The following is a 19,398-nucleotide window of genomic DNA, read 5'->3' on the forward strand; positions in this document are numbered from 1 at the left end:
GTCCTGCACCTAGGGAGGAATAACCCCAAGCACCAGTGCAGGTTAGGGGTTGACCTACTGGGAAGCAGCTCTACGGAGAAGGACCTGGGAGTCCTGGTAGACATCAAGTTCTCCATGAGCCAGCAGTGTGCCCTCATGGCCAAGAAGGCCAATGGTATCCTGGGGTGCATTAAGAAGAGTGTAGCCAGGTTATCCTCTCCCTCTACTCTGCCCTGGTGAGGCCACATCTGGAGCTCTGTGTCCAGTTCTGGGCTTTCCAGTTTAAGAAAGACAGGGAACTACTGGAGAGAGTCCAGTGGAGGGCTACAAAGGTGATGAGGGGACTGGGGCATCTCTCGTATGAGGAAAAGCTGAGGCAGCTGGGTCTGTTTGTCCTCGAGAAGAGGCTGAGAGGGGATCTTGTCAAATATTTAAAGGGTGGATGTCAAGAGGATGGGGCCAGAGTCTTTTCAGTGGTGCCCAGTGACAGGACAAGGGGCAACAGGCACCAACTGGAACACAGGAAGTTCCGTCTGAATATGAGGAAAAACGTCTTTACTTTGAGGGTGACAGGGCACTGGCACAGGCTGCCTAGAGAGGTTGTGGAGTCTCCTTCTCTGGAGATACTCAAAACCAGTCTGGACATGGTCCTGTGCAGCTTGCTCTAGGTGATCCTGCTTTAGCAGGGAGGTTGGATGAGGTGATCTCCAGAGGTCCCTTCCAACCCCTACCAATCTGTGATTCTGTAATTCAGAAATTGTATTGGTCCAGTGGGAAATTGTGTTCCAAGCCAAACGTCACAAAATATGCCTAGTCAAAAGTCACATATATTTTCAAATACATTGTCCTTTTTTATTTACAATAGAAGAAAATAGATCTGGAGTGCCTATTGTGTTAACATTAATTTAGGATAGCTGCCCAAGTACTCCTACCCACAGGATGAGGGAATGTAAAAATTCAATGGGAAAGTATATTTAACCATAAACTTATTTCCATTTTCCTGTTATGTTGTCTGTCAGACTGCACAAAGCATACCTTGTTAAAATGTTTGGTCTAAACATGCATACTTCAGAGGACTAGTGGAAAAGTAGAGAAAGTTTTGTCATGAATGTCTGGTTTTGTGACCTCCTAGCAGGAGACAAATGAAGCATTGTCTTCCTCTTGAACGTTGACAAGAAGCTAAGTTTGATTCTCAAAATAATACACATATATGCTAGGAATTTACCTCCCGAGAAGTGCCTATTGAGTTCATGAAGTAAATAACATGGTTAGTGGGTCTGGCATTTTTGAAAAGGTACAAATCTCCTGGGTTATGGGTAGTTTTCATACTTTAGAAAATGATCCAGGAAAAGTAAATATGTCCAAAAGTTTATTTGAATGGAATTCATGCTTTAAAAAGGCATAGCAATTAATTTATTCAAAACATTAAAGAGTAAGTAGTCAATTCCACTTCTTAGACCACAGTTGTTATGATGTTAAAGTTTATGTTGAAGTGAAGAGAGTCAGAATAGAATGAGAACTTCAAAGAAATGACCCAAAGGTTACGGGCACAGGAGAAAGTCCATTGACATAAGCAGCATTACCCCAGCAGAGATGCTAGCCTACTTCATTAGAAAGACTTCAAAGACACCTTACATAATACAAGCTAGTATTTAAAAAACAAAAAAAAATCCCAGTGGGAATCCCCGGATAGAATGACAGATAGAGGTGTTCTGAAAGGTAATTTTAAATCTTAATGTTTGGACTGTGTTCAGCAAGACAAATTTTCTATATTATATTGATTCAGCCATATATCGGAATACAATAATGAGAATATTTAAATCATATATTTTAGACAGCAGTGTAGAAGAGTAAGGTTGTACGATACAGTTCCTGGTAATTTTTCTTCTGTACATGGAAATAATAATATTGGTATTCATTTGAGATATATTTTGAGGTGACAGCACGTTTTATCTGGTACCATTTCCCTAACAATATCTTTTCATTCCTTAAGCACTTGCCTCCTGTTTGTACCTCACCCTTGACATTGCTAAGGTTTTTTTCAACAAGATAAGACAGAAACCTAGAGTATGGCATATCAGTCACTTCATTATTTTTCTTCTGAAGCATAGAAGCAAACAATATAAGATTTTTCATAGATGCACCTAAGTTTCTGACCAACTTTGGCTTCAAGGTGGATCTGGAGGTGGAGGTGGATCAGGAATGTGGTTAATGGTTATAAGAAAAGAATGCATGAATAAAGTGACAGACATTTTTTTCGTATACCTGAAATTGTATTTTTTTTTACCAGTCTAACATACTGCAATGTAACAACAAAACATGATGCTTTTCATCTATGAATTGTATTTTTTGTATTAAGGTTATTTTTCTTAATATTGATTAAGAATTAATTAAAAGACAAAGTTGGAGTGACCACACTAGAGCTTTAAACAAAACCTCATTTAATACACTGAAGCCATCTGGTCTTCCACACTTATCTTATTCTGTCATGAAGTCCTACTTTAATCCCCAAAGATGTCAAAGTGAATAGCTTCAGCTAAGGTTGACAGCATGGGTGTTCGAGAGTACAGAAAACATCCGTTTCCTCAGGTTTTCTCTACTTACTCCTACTTTAGAGATTTTTATGAGCAAGTGGTTTCATTTTTTTAAGACATCTTAAACCAACTTTACTTCGTGTTTCTTGTCTTTTCTGTTCAGGTGCCATAATTTTCCTGCTTCCCTTGGAGACTTTCTGTATTGAAATGCATTTTTCAGAGTTGCTTTGAAGCTCAAGTAAGAGTTTTTGGTGTCAGCCCCACCTTACTCACCTTTGTAGTGGAGGTATAAAGTCCTGGTCTGGACTTCCTTTAGAGTCAACAAAGGCACTTTTATCAAGTGACTTGTCTTAGGATGAGGTAAATTGCATCTGCAAGTACCATTTTTCTCCATATTATCTGTTAAAGGGTGATGATATTAGTGCTGCTATTTATATGATCGGTGTCTACATTGGGACAGACTAATTTTATATTCTTGTTTTCTAAAACAAATAATAATATTAATTCCAAATAATCATGATTTTAAAATAAAGGTATTTGCATATCCTGCTCAGGCAAGGATATCTTAATTTCCAAGTTATGCTGTATAATAAAATGCAACAAAGTGTATTAGGTAGGTTCAAGCCAGGCTGTGGTTTAACAGAGAATTCAGTACTGAAATAAGTCTATTTGAATGTGCAGTATTTGAAATTTATGTCAGTGGGAAAACACTTAAACTCTTCAAAACAGAATTGAGGATTCCCATATTTTATCTCTATTAACTTGTTGATGGGCACAGCAGGAGTACTGAAAAATTAATATTTCAAATACATATTTTTACATTTAAATTCTTGATTGTTAGTATTGAAACCAATTACCCATCCTCATTCCTACAGTATATGTCAGTGCCAAATCCCTTTTCACTCTGCTTTGTGAAAATGGTGTTATTCACTCACAGAAAGATGTTCCAGGGGATATCAGCATATATAAAATAACTAACAACACTGTTGGTGTCACCCAAATGGCTTGTTAGTGAAAAATTTCTTTGTATGCATACCATTCTTCAGCTGGAAACACTAAATGCACATTAGGGTGCCTGTGTGGAAAAATATAAATCAATTAAAGAAATATGGACTCTAGAAATATTAAACAAAGCCAGTGGCTTAATCTCTCTTGTAGCAGTTTGTGAAAGACTTCTTTAGTTCTCATCTCTCAGTGAATGGCTGGTTACTCACAAAATTGCTGTCTCAAGCAGAAACTCATTACCAACTATATTGCAGCTGGATAATTAAGTGTCTTTATCTCTTTGTAAATGGGCCATAAGGCATTCTATTTCAACTCACTAATGAGGGCCACTTTATGGTATTCCTAAGTGATGTCTTTCAAATGCACAGTGAATCGAAGTATTATTGTTGTTACCAGTCACTAAGGCTGGATTTATTGGGAAACAAACTTGATAACTGTTGATAATTTATTAGGTAGTAAATAATTATGCCCTGGAGAGGGTGAAAGCTCACTACGTTAACATCGTTTTCCAAGACTGAGTCAATTCCTGCAGCACTACAGGAGGGAAATTCTGCTTTAGATGATTTATTTAATAAGTAGTTGGATAGCTTGAGTGCCTTTGCTATGCAATTATTTGCCTTTCTTAGTTCAGATTCTTAGAGGGTGTGTGAGAGGGAAAAGTAATATTCTGTTAGCTGCTAAAACATTTATGTAAATGTTAATGCGAGGCATCTAATTGGCTACACCTTTTCTCTTTCCTCCCTACCTTAAAAATATGGATCTGAAGTTCTTGTATGTAATGAACCTTAGTGTTCCTAATGAACCTGAGACTGGACTAGTTCCTAAGCTGGTAGAATTGTCATAGCCGTACTAACTGTATTTCAGCATCGCCTGGTAGTTGTGCTGGATTGTCCTTAAGAGAGGTTTCCACATCCATTCAGGCCTCTCACATGCAGTAACTGGTATGTGTGCAGCCATGAAGGGCTAGGGGTTGATGGCAAAGGGGCTATTTTTGCTTTTGGCATTACTCCTTGGAAACAAAATCCTTCAACTTCTCCATCCAGTCTAGTGATTGTAGGGTCACAGGATGAATCAGATCATTGAGCTGCTCCAGTGGAATAATAAACTTGTATAACAAACAAAGAAACAAACCAACAACAAAACAACAAAAAACCTTAAGCCTGCCTCCCCCCTTCCCCCCACCCCCATCAAACCACTTTCTGACAGATCTCCTAGTAGCTGATTCATTCTGTGGCTATGGAGACAGTCTGCAACTGACAGAAATGGGAAGACCAGCACTGCTCCTTTAAGTGACACCCTGCCATTGCGTTGGGTTTTGGGTTATGACTGAGTGCTCCTTTAGACATATATATATATTTACTTATACTGCCATAATCTCTGAACATTTAAATGAAGGCCATCATTTTCCATTATAATCATTCAGCAGCTGAGTGTGCCTGAGGAAGGAATTCTGGAGTTCTGTTTTCTCCCACCTTCTAAACTACCTATGTAAGTTCAAGGTAAGCTCCCAAGGAAATCTTGAATGAAAGACACAGGAGGTGCTACTTGCTTATTAATGTTTCAAATAAAAATTGTATTTTATAAAGTTTTACAAAGGAACAGAAAGAAAATCAGAAAAAATGTACCACTATAATTCATTATGTGCTCCAATACTGTATAAAATATTGAATGCCACAACTCAAAAAAGAAAAACAAACTAAAACAAAAGAAGATGGAAAAATCTACAAAGACAGATGATCAAAGATGTGAAATAGAATTCATTAAGTATTTCAGAGATACTTCAGGCAGTGCAAAAGATAATACAAGGAGAATGCAGTAGAAATTGTAAGTGGCTTGTAGAACATGGATGAAGAATTACTAACACTTTCAGCCAAGAATGAAGGGTCACCAGCTGAAATATACTGGTTATAAGCTAACAATGGGATAGTGTTTTTCACATGGTATGTGTATGGATTTCCTTGATGTGGGACACTGTGAATGATTAAAATTCACATGGCTTCAAAAAAGCTACTGGAGAAATTAATGGAAGAAAATTCTTTCAAAGCCTATTAAATATAAAGATATTATATCTGGCAGAGGATGAACCTGTGTTGTAAATTTCTGGATGTGTTTGCTTGCCCTTATGCAGTTCTCCAGTCATCTGCTTTGGACATCTGTTCTTACTGAAGACTCTTTTGGACCAGGTGTTAGCCAGCCCTTGCAAAACCTTAGAGTCCTCCTGGGGAGGGAAAGGTCTAAAGGAAAAAGAAAATAAAGAGAAAATAAGTAATTATGAGGGTGCAAGCAAAGAAGAAAACACAAGATCAGGGAGGGTTAAAAGATCAAGTCTGGTGAGGAAGCCCCATGACTTGTAGGGCCCCTGGTGCTGGAAATGCTGGACATGGGACACTGGAGAGGCTGGACCTGCAAGGTAACCTGGTATAGCCACTCTCATAACTTAATTTGGGATTAATGGGAGCTTTGGCAATAAAGTTTTATAAACTAGAATCTGAAAATTTGTAATCTATAAACTTCATTATGGAGCAATAGTTCCCAGAACATAAATATTTTATTCCTGAAATGAACTTTTTTTTTCCCAGTTTGCCTTTGGCCAGCTCTCTTTGTCAGATTCACTTTGTTCTCAAGTGTAGGTTGGTGTATGCAAGACTAGACCACTGAAACAGCAGACTATACCTCTGGCTGTAAGTCAGCAAAAACTGAGTGGCTGTAACTCTTTGCATATTTTTCCTCCTCAAAACAAAAATAATCTTCACCCTTTCTATGTCAGATCTGTTTGTGGTTCCTGCTGCTAAGTCTGGGAACACATATACATGTGTGGGCCATGTTCCAGGACTCCTCACTGGGGATATTTGATTGACATCCTTTTGATAACATTAGTAAACTGTTCCTGATTTGATTCTTTGCAAGCCAGGTGCTATTTGCCATCATAACTGGAACTGTGGTGGTGCACAGCAGCTGCACCAAAATGGCTGGGAAAGAAGTCAGAGATACAGGGTCTCTTATAGAAATGTGGGATTCCCCATCACGTGTCTGGCACCATGACAAGACCAAGGCAAAATTTATATGCAGTCTGGATCTAGACAGAAACTGCCGTTTGGTAGTCCTTGAATGACTCTGTCCTGGAATGCTACAGCTGTAGGTAAAAACTGTCAATTTACAACCTTCTTCTTTTTGATTTTTTAGAAGCTGTTCATGTGGGGACAAAAATTTTCACCTCAGATGCTTTTGATAGAGGAGATAAAATTTAGGTCAATTATATTTGCCAATAAGATATGGAGAGACACTTTTTCTTACTGGCTTCAAAAGCATGAAGAATTTTTTTAAGTGTCTTTTGGTATGTATAGTGATTATGAAATCCTATAAGAAAATTAGATTCATATAAATAAAACATTAAAATAATGAAAATATAATAATTCACTAAGACACTACACTCTGCATATCTGCCACTATCATGCAAAAAACCCAACAGCTGCCTTTCATTTGCTGGCAGTATCAGGAAGGGACGTAAGACTCTAGTGATTAACTCAGTCTTAACTGAATTCACAAATATGGCAGTTCAGATCTTAAATATTTTAGTAAATATTAATGTGATTTTATTGATTCAGTCAACATAATGAACTGCAGTTCAACATTCTTTATTGCTTACAGACAAACTGCACTATTCATTCACCAAATATCTGACAGGGACTTGAAAAGCAATGAGATAACCACTTCATTTTCTCAAAAAACAGTCAGAAAACTCAGGTTAAAAAAAAGTATATTATTTTTAAATATTTTTTCTAGTAGAGATGAGATTAGATATTTTTCATACAGCTAGGAAAAAAGATAATGTATGTTTTAAATTTCATATTCCTAGAGGAGAACTTTAGATTACTAAATATTTTAGAAGCTATTTATTTATTTATTCTATTTCTTTAGACCCAGGCAGAAAAGCAGGCAACCTTCATTTGTAATAGCTGTTAGGAACTAGTAAACTCATTTACTATTGACTTATTTTCATGACTGACAGCAGAAAAATAATCTCACCCTACAGAGAGACACACACAACTAACAGTCAGTTAAGGGATTTCCCTGGCTGTTGTTTTGGGAAAAGGCCTTACATGTCTGAGCTCTCTCACTTGCGGGCTCCAGTAACTCTTTCTAAGAGGACTGAAGAGGCTACAACCTCAGGTGCTGATCCCAGCTTTCTGGTGAAGGTTCGTACCCTGCTAGTAGGAGCAGCAGAACAGCTGCTCAGCCCTGGCAGCTCACAGCTTCTAGGTTAGCAGAAACCTCATTGATTTGGGTTCCTGTTCCTCCACAGGGCCATGGAGCAGTGACACTGCCAGGGCTGTTGTCTCTACATGGGAGCAGCCATCTGATAGAGCTCTGGGCAGTTATGGATGGTACCTGCTGTATTGGCTGGACACAAAAGTTCAACTGGGGCATCAAGGAAAATTAACAGCTGAAAGATTGATAACTGAAAGAAGTAATTCATCTAATAGGGAAACAGAGGTAGCATAGCCCAGGGAGAAAGTTCTTGGGCTAAAAGTTAACCAAAAGACTTTTGGAAGTGCAATGAAAGAAGAACTTATTTCTCTTGTTAATTCTCTTGTTCAGGAAAGCAGGATTTTCCACCTAGGCATCATTGCTTCAAAGGAGCATGACTTCATCACCAGTTTATTCATCCAGAAAGGCAATCAAAAAAAACCTCCTCCAGGGGTCCAAATTTTGGCTAAGCATTCAGGTTTAAAAAATGATAATATTAGCTTGACATAGACTTCTCTTTTTCTTCAGGTACATAAAGTTTTCGAATAAGCATTGTATTTGAAAATAGCTAAACTAACATTAGAAATCTGTGTAAAGTCAATTAAGATCTTGAAGCTGAATAAGGAAATGTAATGGCTATATATTTTGGTTTAGAACTAACCTTCTTTGAGCCATATTACTTTTTAAAAAAATTATTTACGCATCTACCATATGTGAGCCAATGCGTCATTCAGGAACTTCACTTGATGTATAAAGAATTCAAGGTCTATGTAATGTTATAGAAAAAACAGTCTGAAGCTATGGTAGATAAAAGTGGTTTGGAAATTGTATGGAATATTAAGTTAGAAAAACAAGAGCAAACCTTAGAAAAAACATATTTTACCCTAAAAGAACATTACCGGTAACATTCCTGAGTATTAATTTTCTGATAACTTTGGGCTGTTCTTGCAAATTACAGTCTGATGTATCAAGAACTGAACCTAGTGCTGGTCATGTTTAATATACTGTGCTGCAATCATTAATAGTTCAGCTCCTTCAAAAGGAGCTGAGCTTTCCTACCAAGGGGAGCACCAACTCCTGAGAGAGGGATGAGAGGCACCCAAGGAAAGCTATCTTCTCCTGGCTACAGTGGTTCACTGAATAAAACCCACTGCTGCATAAGAAGGGTATTGGGTTGCTTAGTGTATAGGAAAACACATCTGCTGTCTGATCTCAGGTATTTCAGCTGTCTGATACTGAGAGGAAGGGTGAAGGAACCGGACATATCTATGGCATCTATCTGCCCTTGTCACCTTCATCTCTGACAAGCAGGTTAATTGTGGTTTTTATAGTCTTCAAGCATGAGGAAAAATTTTATTTTTAAGTATGCTTCCTAGAGATCCATATCCTTAGAAAATTATTTTCAAATCTTATTACTCAGAAATTAAAATCTCACCTTGTTTAAAATTTAGATAATACCTTTAGGAGTTACTCAGGATTTTTTTGTCTAACTTTCAGTTAAAAGGAACCAAATTCAATTTTTCTTGATTGACTCTTAAGTAGCTATTTCTAATTGTTTTTCAACATCTGTAGAACAGTTAAATAGACAATCTCTCTACATGCAGATATTAAAATATAAGTACTTTAATACTCAAGGAAGTGAACACTCTGCTTCTGCACAACTAAATACATTTTTTAGACAAGAGAGACTTATGTCTGCTGTTGAAACAGCAGTATTAGAGAAATTCAGGTCAGGAAGAATGGATCTAATCTAAAGCCCCCTGAAATCAATGAGAGGCTTTGCTTCAACTCCTCTAGGCTTTGGCTCCAGCCCCAAGTAATTATTCAAGTTGGACTTTGGCCACTGATGCTAACACCATCTGCTTACAGGAAAGTACCATGAAATCTTTAATTAGCAGAAATCGTGAAGGCCTCAGTTGTATGTCTTATCTAAAAAGTGGCACCTTTGAGTGTGCACTGTTGATGCACGCCTTGCTGAGAATCTCGTTACCTGCCATCTCACGGGGATGAGTGTCATCTACTGCATTGCCAGTACTACCTTTTCCAAATACAGCCAAGATTTCCACTTGAAGTTCATATGCAAGTATATGAATCAGGTTTTCTTTTTATTGATGGTGTTGGATAAAAATAATAAACATGCAGCAAATACATGGAAAGGGAGAAATAAGGGGTGTATGTTTGTTAAAATCAAAAATTAAAAGGACAAAATAAAACACATAAAGGGAGAAAAAGAATATGACAGTGTGTGTAAAATGCCTATCTCAAGACCAGGATAGTCTTACAGTTCAGGATTGGATTTCTCACTGTTTTTCTATTTTCACCCTTTCACAAAACCGCTGAGGTAAAACATTTAACCTTTCTCTTCCTCAATTTCCCCATGTGTGAAATGGTATTAACACCAATTGATCTGGCAGGAATTTGCCGTCCTAAAATACTGCTTTGAAGTGTTCAAAAGGGAGATAGTATATCAAGCTGCAAAGCCTTGGCATTATTGCATGCCATCTTATGGCCTGGATAGTCCCACACGCTGTGCAAACCCATTGCTTTTTTGCACACCATTGTCATTAAGCACCAGATCTGCAGTACAGGCCACTTCATTGAGAGTGAATAAGGCATAGTTCCTTTTGTACCTATAACTCATATTTTCAAGCCAAAAATGAAAAAGATGTGGCTGTCACCAGACGATGTGTGTGTCTGGAGGACTTAAATATTGTTTCCTTATTGTAGGGATTAATGAAGTGCTGGCCCGGGCCTTGCACAGCACTTAAGGACATGTTTAAGAATCTGAGTAGACTGATGGTTTTCCATGGGAATACTGATGTGCTTAATGTGTTGTTGGAATGAAGTCATATCCTTCAGTATTGTGTGGGGTCACACTACTTTTGTTTGTGAAACTGAAGGAACACTCTCCCTTCTACAGGGAATCTCCTGGTTGTTTAAGATTGGGATCCTCAAACACCTCATCCTCCCAATTTCTCAACCCAGGCTCATATATGTGGTCTGTCTGCAATATACAGGATCAAGATCTGCACTGATGTTATAATATTAATTGTTTTCCTGTTCTGAGCCAAAAATAAATCCTGTAAATCATGACTTTAAACAACTGACTTCAGTAGCACTGATTTTTGGTTGGGTTTTTTTTTCCACAAATTGTATCTAGCAACTTTTATGTATGTAGATATGAAAATAATGAAATAATTCTCTGCCACAAATATAAATTTAAGGAAACAGCTCCCTTGCCCCAAGCCTCTAGACTGCTCAAAATGCAGTACTTCATGGAGAAAGGGCACAAGCTCTTTCCTTCCGGGGTTCTACGTTGCTGTCTTAGGTGAGCATCTGTCTCAGATCACATCACTGAAGAAGCTTGTCCACCTCCATGTGCCATCTCTGGGGCATTCTTTGGCAACTTCACAGATACAGCTTGAGTCAGGGTCAACACCTGCAGAGGCATAGACCTTTGCACTCAGAAGGAATGGGCTGTGTTCACCTCTTGGTAGACAGGATGCTCTGTTTAGCTATTTGCATCATGACTTACTTCTGCTGGTGCCTACTCTGCCATCTGTCTGAAAGTTTCATACTAATTCTTTCATAGAATTTACCAAAGGCACTAACTGTGTAAGGACCATAGCACAGTTATTACTCTGTATGTTTAAATGGAATACAATACACAAAAGTGGACTTCCTTGGTACAGAAATGCTTAAGGTTGCTGTTGTAACATATATTATCATGTTTTTTTGTTTTGCAGTTTTACTAAAGAATGCAAAAAAGGAGGAAGAAAAGCCTTTCAGAGACTGTGCAGATGTATACCAATCTGGTTATAACAAAAGTGGGGTCTACACTATTTATATTAACAATGTGTCAGATCCTAAAAAGGTAAAGTAAATATTTGGTTTATTTTCTTGTTTGTTAATATGATGTTGCTCTGACCTTAAAGGAGCATTCGGAGCCTTTATTGAAGTTCTCATTCTGCAAAATGTTGTATGGGTATAAATAACCTGGGCTGCATTCAGTTTTGAAAAAAATTAAATAGAGTTAAGAAAATGATAAACTGTATTATTCCAGACATTATTCTTTCTCACTGACAGAGAATCCTTCCTAAGTTCCAACGTACACTCAGTAGTTGACTCACTTCCTCCCACTTGGCAAGTTCAGTTGAATCAGACTGTGACTGCAAATAAATCTACAATAAAGGTTAGAAGAGAATTAGTAAAGTGCTATAATGAGGAAGCTGATAGGGAGATTATCTGGTAGCACAGGGAAAGAAATAGCAGAATGAGTAGTTTTTAAAGATAAAGATTTACAAAAATCCTGCTTCTCTTATAGGGAGCAGGGAAGAGTATTTTTGGCTGTAAAGAACACAACATGCTGAATATTATCACTGTTAGAAATGATGAAGTGTGTATAATCCTGTCCTTCTCAAAAAAGATCCTTGGGAGGGGTTTTTGATGAAAATGAAGCACCAGTCTGTAAAGGAGACTGGTGGTTTTTTTCTGAAAGGCTTTTGGTGCTAAGGTACCTGAGTTTATTGAAGCTAGGAACATGAGCGAATGACCTAAGCCTAACTTATATGTGGAGGAATGCTGGGTGTCCCTCTGATGGGCCACTATTGGGAGCAGCCCCCAACAAGGCTAAGGGCTGACTACTTGGGAGAGAGTACAATGGTGTCCTGCAAGTGGGCCAAATGGGAGGGAGGGAACCACATCTGTCTGATGAATTTATTCTTACTGCAGTAAAATGGTGACCCTGCAAACAGAAAAAGGCAATAACTAATATTACTGAAGTTATTGTCTATAGTCATTTTATGATGGTATTAAGATACGTCAAACTTTTTTCTAAACTGAATTTGGTTTTATTAGAGGCCTTTGGAAGCCTGCAAATGTCAAGATGTTACAGTTTACTAAGGAACTAGAGTTCGTTAAACGATGAGTAGAATTGGAGTGGGAGAGTGCTATGGGCAAGGACTAATATAACTCTGGTGAATCTGAAAATAATTGACATGATATAAAATATGGAGACCCGTTTACGCGTTACTGAACAGGACAAGAACAGTAAAAGCAGTTCTGTAGAAGATGTTCCACTCAGAACAGAGATGTAACATCAAAGTCCAAATTGCATGTACAGATTGGTAGTGGCCTTATTAAAGTTCATAAATCATCCCCAGAAGCTGGGTTGCAATGAAAAATAATGGTTACCTGAAAGCACTGTGGCACTGACGTTTCTGGTGTATTTACCTTAAAGCCACTTCACTGGTAATATAACAACAGTGACACTATGGAAGCCACCCTGTGGTTCTGCTGTATCCCCATTTCCAGACACTGCTATCAATCAATACCGGCAGCACAACTCAGCTGATAGGATTGCATTATTTTTTCCTGGGACGCGCACGTGTGTGTGTGTGAGGGTGTTTCTGCTACCACCTGTTTCTCTCTTGCCCTAGCAAGATAACACAGCACGAGCTGATCCCAGGCACGTTCATGTTAGTCAAGTGAGGAGTGTGATTGCTTTAACAGATGTTTTTTCAGATGCTGAGGTTGTATTAACAGTCTGCAAGGTAGTGCTGTGCAGAGATAGCTGAACTAACTCCAGCTGAGATAGCTTCAAAATCACATCAACACAGCACTGTGCCAGGACTAATTAGCCCAGAGGTAGCACCACGCTGACACAGTTAGATTGCTCTGGGACCCAAGCTAATATCCTGATAGGTACTCCATGGAGACATACCCACTTATTTAAAGCCAGCTTAGTTATCTGGATTACCACAATCCAATGCACAGCTCTGACATGTCTTAAGAGGCCTAATATATTGTTACCTTCTGTAATACTCGCAGCCACTGGCAACTGTCTCATTTATAATAATTTTATACTTAAGGTCACAAAAATATACCTTAATTTCATTTTATATTTCCTAAGGGATACTTACTAAAATCCTGACATTCAATAGAGAATATCCCTTTGTCAGAAGTACAAATGTTACTGTCAGTTCTAGTTTTTTGCTGGTTTCACCTTCATGTATTCATAGAAAAATATCCTCCATGCTTACATCTCCATACCATTTATATGCTTCATTTTTATATGCTTTCAAAATTAGATTGCAATTTTTCTTTCATCTTCCTAGCTTACACAGTTCATTAGTTTAGTTCGTTAGTCTTCCAACACTGCATCAAAAATTAGTGATTCATTTCTGTTGAAAAGGATCTTAATAAGTGTGCAATGCCTGATGGTGTTGGCAAATGATTGTCCCTAGGCCATAGTAAGAGCAAAGGCAAGAAGAGTCCTCTCAGTCCCCTGCAGAGGTGGGGTTAACTACAGGGAAGGCAGAGGCTGCTGATGAGCAGAGGAGCAGCGGGAGTGCGGTTGTCAGCATTTTGGAGCTGAAGGGACCATGTCACCTTCAGGAGCTGAGGTTAGCCAGGGGTACTGGTCTGAGTGCACGCAGAACCTCCATATCTCCACTTGGGTCAGTGTATTGGACTCTCTTCTGTCTCGTGTAATGCCCTCACAAGCATGACTTCTACCAACTTCTGCGTGCACTGCACTGAAAGTGCAATGCTATTAATTGCTAGTGGGGTCTATATATCTGGGTCTTTATGGCTCTGTAAAAGCAATTGCTACTGTTGCCATGAATGCTGCCTTCATTCCTTCCCTTTACTTTCTGCCTGTGAACTGCCTACCAAATTGGTGTCAATCATTTGTCTGAGCATATCTGCCGGAATTTTAACCCATTAAATGTATGCTAGCCCTATATACTGTGGAAACTGTTATCCCAACATGGTTACCTTCAGGTTTGGTTACTGTATAGCAGAGACACATTCTCTGAATCTCAAATGTCTGGTCTTGAGCTTGTTGCTCCTTGCCAGCAGTGTAGGCTCGTGATGTCTTAGTGCATACACTTAAAATGCATTATGTGGTAATCCCCTTCCTTTTCATAGAATCATAGAATGGTTTGGGCTGGAAGGGACCTTAAAGATCATCTAGTTCCAACCCCCCTGTTTCGGGCAGGGACACCCTCCACTAGACCACGTTGCCCAAAGCCTCATCCAGCCTGGTCTTAAACACTTCCAGGGATGGGGCATCCACAACCTCTCTGGGCAACCTGTGCCAGTGCCTCACCACTCTAACAGTAAAGAATTTCTTTCTAACATCCAATCTAAATCGACCCTCCTTCAGCTTAAACCCATTACCCCTTGTCCTCTCACTGCACTCCCTCATGAACAGTCCCTCACCAGCTTTCCTGTAGGCCCCTTCAGATACTGGTAAGCTGCAACCAGATCTCCCCGGAGGCTTCTTTTCTTCAGGCTGTTTACTTTAAAATTGGACTGATCTCTAAATTATTATTATTATTATTATAATGTAGTCCATAAAGCTAAAATATGTATAAATAATCTCATATATGCCTTTTAGTAGCTTGAGTATTTTTACCTATGCATTTAAGGAAGGGCAAGAGTGCAATGCTTTAGATGCTCTTGTAATCTAAATCAGGTTATTTTATTGACAATAAATTCAGAATCTAAAGATGCATACAAATTCAAAGTCTCTTTTCTTCATCCTTTCCTTTTCTGGTAGAGGGTTAAATATCGGAACATGTGAAAGGTGTTTAATGGTTGAGTGCCTTGACCTTGTCTGGGACAGAAGCCAGTCCAGGACATTTATTGGCTAGAGCTATGCAGAATGAACATCTATAATCAGCTTGGCACTCCTGTTACTACGGCAGGTGTTTGTGTCTACCACCGTAGAAAGTGCCAGACCACACAATGATGGCTAGTGAATAATGTGCTGCTGAAAATCTTTCTTCCACTGTGCAATTTTCTCTTTTAATTTGCTATATTATTCAGAAAACATCAAAGTCTTTTTATAAGTATTTTATTATATTTTAGCATGAAAACCTCATCATTTGTGCATGTCTTTAAAATGAGTAGTCTTAATACAGTTGAGGATTTAACGTGTTAAAAATTGGCAGTGGATTCGTGGGAGCTTACAAGGAAAGTAAATCCATCATTTAGAAATTCTCACTGTAAATCAGACTAAAGAAATTAAATCCTGTAGATAAATGTTTTGACTCACAGTGTCTTCCCTGAAGGAGGAATAGGGCCAAAATGTTTGTCTAGCAAATTGTGGGTTTTCTTGTGGTTACCCTAAATCAAGTTCACATGTTTGCACTGTTCGATATTCGGTATGTTTCCTTCCTGTACCTACACAGGGACTTCACTCAGCATGCCTGAAGCAAATTAAAACAAAAGCATTTGCACAGGATTACTATGACAATGCTTATGAGTAGGAAAGATTTGGAATTGCTTTGGAACTTTCGTTCTCAGTCAACTGAGGGACAAATTTTTATTTAAGTGAATTGGATAGTAACCTTCAATTTGGCAAAACAACTTAAAGCTTTAAATTACCGACAGTGCTGAATGGATTGACTCTTGTTGATGTGAATGCCAAAAGCCAAGCTGATGGGTGACATCTCGTCAACCTTCTTACATACTGACATCTTACTTAAAAAGAGGGATATAACTATTCAAGAGCACAGATGAATGAAATTTAGGATAGTTGCAGTGCCAGTATGGCACGGATGAGTACAAGGGAATGAAAATCAGGCAAATTTGCTTGAGTGAGTAGCACTGAGAAACTTAATCAGATCTTAAAATCAAGTGTCATACAAAAATAAGTATGCAAAAATGCATACTATCACTTGCCATATACCAAGAAAAGTGAATGGATAAGCAGTATTTGAACTTTTTCATAGTTTATCTTCTGTATTTTTGAAAGGATAATGTAAGAAGAGTGAAAAATGAATGAAAATTAAATATCCATTTTGATTTTTATATGGATTACTTAAGATTGTTAACAGATTTCAGTTGACACAATATTCTAACTTCAAACTTCAGGAAAATTATCCAATTTTTAAATTATCCTTAATATACAGAATTTCAGTATCTAAGTTAGAATTTTATTAGTGCAATGATGACAGGGTATGATCTTACATGTTCAGTAAACTTGTCCCACAGACCTCTCTTATTGAGCCTGTTCCTATCTATGTCCTCTGTCTGCTGTAAGGCAGCTTAGACTGAGATCATCAGGTTCTGTTTTGGGACAGTGCGTGGCACACTGTAGGTAGCATTACAATACAAAGCAAAACAGAATAATCTCATCTGTACTACATTTTGGGCTACTTGAATGGGTATTTTCTGTAAGAATTCCTGAAGATTCTTTCTTAGACAAAATGACACTCTGCTAAAAGCTATAGAAAACATTATCAATGAAAAAAGTACTCGATGAAGGGAGTGGTTTCAGGAGCACTGCAGAGAAAATAGAAAAGAAGCATAGAGGGAATGTGAAGAGGAAAGCTGAGGATGCAGAGGGGGATGATGGATAGATGGTCTCAGGCAATGTGCTGAAAGAACAGGAGACATTACTGGGAGAATTGCACTGGAGATAAGGAGAGCTCTGGTTGTAATCAAGCAATTGAGGACACCATTGAGGGTATGAATCCATAGGAAAACAGGCTTCCTTAGTTCCGTTATTCACAAATATTTTTTTTTTCCTCTAAGATGACAGGATTCCAATGCAAGTTTGTTTTATTTTTTATTTTTTTTTTTTTTAATTACTGCATAGGTCTTTTGCAATATGGAAATTGCTGGAGGAGGATGGACGGTTATACAGCACCGAGAAGATGGGAGTCTGGATTTTCAAAAAAGCTGGAAAGAATACAAAATGGTAAGGGGAAAAATGCAGAAAAGCTGTACAGTTCACAGAAGTTTTAGATTTCAAACAGTGTTTCGTATTATCTTAAGCAGATAGTTCTGCCTATAGTGATGCGGTGTGGTCCCACAATCTCTTCTGAGCTACCTTTTGTCATATCTGTTACTTTCAAAAATCGTAATACTCTTTTCACTCAATTAGTTGAGTATTATTTCCCATGACTTAAGGTTTCTTTCAGATCAGTTACTGAGATTAAAATAAGGTCAGGCCCAGGCATATGCCCTAAAGAATGTTGCTGTCTGTCCTTTCGAAAGTTTGACTTGCTGTGACGTTAAGGGGTAGTAGGCATGTGATGATGTACCTAATGCATGGATGCTTTCAGCTGAGGGGAACTCCCTCAGAACTTGGAGCATCTCAGATAGGAATGAAAAGTTTTACTGGGGTTTATCCCAAGACATACACCACCTCTGCCAATCAAGCCAATGTACTGGAAATGTTGATACTTCGAATAAGATTAAAAGAAAATAAATAACTTACCAAATTACAGATGACATGACTTCAGCAGGCTCTTTTCCCTTTGCCAACTCAGAAAAATTTTACTCCAATCTAAATAACATCTGAGATTTTTCATTCGCTGCCTGATCAAACTTTCTGATGGAGCTCCTTTCTCTGAGTCCCTGAGGACTGGTTTGGATTTCAGTGACATTCCCAGTGAAGTTTTCAGAAATGTGTTATCAGTCTGGAAGAGGAAAATCTTTTTTTTCTAACAGTTTTCAAAAAGCACTAAATAAAGAGAGCATTTAAAATGTTTAAAAATAAAAGCAGGTTCAGATCAATAAAAATTCATATAGGAAAAAGTTCTGTTACAGATCTTAACATTTCAGAAATAAATTGAATTTATTTGATTATTGATCCAAATTTGATTATTGAACCAAAATGTCTTTTTGGATTTCATGGATGTTTTCTTTTCAAAATTTTTATTTTACTTGAAAATATAAATTATAGGGGTAAAACTAACCATTTGGGCCAGAACTCTGCTACTATGGATAACCAGAGGATGTAATCTATTTTGTAATATATGTGAAGTAAAAATAATATTTAAATGACTAATAGATATTTTTGAATGGATTTGCAAAATTGGAAACTTTTTTAGAATTCACAAAGATAGAAAATCAGATTTCTTTTGGAATTTTAATTTAGCAGGAAACTTGAAAACTATTTTACTCTATTTTGGTTCAGAGTCAAATAAAATATAAACCATCAGTTTATATTAGGGGAATCAAAATTTGAAGATTCTACGAGTTCTACTTAGGAGGAAATTAGAATTTGTATATGCAATCTAACTCTTTCATATACACTGCTTTAATTTATACATACCATATGAATTATTGAGATTTACTCAGTTTTTCTCTCCTGTGCTTTTTCTTAGACCGTTTAATAAAAACAGCTCTTCTTTTTAAAATTTTCCTATGTGGCCATTTTTCATATATATCCCTTTACTTAGTCAAACATTTTCCTCAATTTCTCCTTTACAATGTAAAGGATTTACAATGTAAAGGAGCCTGTTCAGGATTAGATTATGTTGGTTTTGTCTAGTCCAAGCAGTCTGAGTTAATTTTACTTCCCTTTAGGAATGCCATAATCTTCTAAGAGATCATTTACTTCTACCAAATAAACAGGATCTGTTTTGGACTTTTACTGATAGCTATCCTGTAAGTCAGTCAGTCATGAGAAAAGATGGGATTGAGGATTGTCTCTGCTTCTATGAACCATTTAACTAAAGTAACTAGCTTAGGCCGCCTTCTGTGATTATTTTATATCACCAAATGTTGGATGATAGAGGTTGGTGGATGCTCTGTGGATTATTGAAATATGTCACAGTGTCTGAGCTTCAAGGCAAGGACACTCCTGACGTAATTCCCTCATTGTTCAGAG

The 19,398-nt window shown here is 37.8% G+C and overlaps 1 protein-coding gene across 1 annotated transcript in view; it reads left to right on the forward strand.

The window, feature by feature from the left end:
- Positions 1-19,398, forward strand: part of ANGPT1 (angiopoietin 1) — a 166,698-nt gene that overhangs the window by 94,572 nt on the left and 52,728 nt on the right. The window contains exons 5-6 of the mRNA XM_075743485.1: positions 11,513-11,640; positions 17,377-17,478. Coding sequence (XP_075599600.1) covers positions 11,513-11,640; positions 17,377-17,478 — 230 coding nt within the window. The remainder of the gene's footprint in view (positions 1-11,512; positions 11,641-17,376; positions 17,479-19,398) is intronic.

The sequence above is a fragment of the Balearica regulorum genome, chromosome 2 (assembly GCF_011004875.1).
Source record: "Balearica regulorum gibbericeps isolate bBalReg1 chromosome 2, bBalReg1.pri, whole genome shotgun sequence".
NCBI classification, from domain to species: domain Eukaryota; kingdom Metazoa; phylum Chordata; class Aves; order Gruiformes; family Gruidae; genus Balearica; species Balearica regulorum.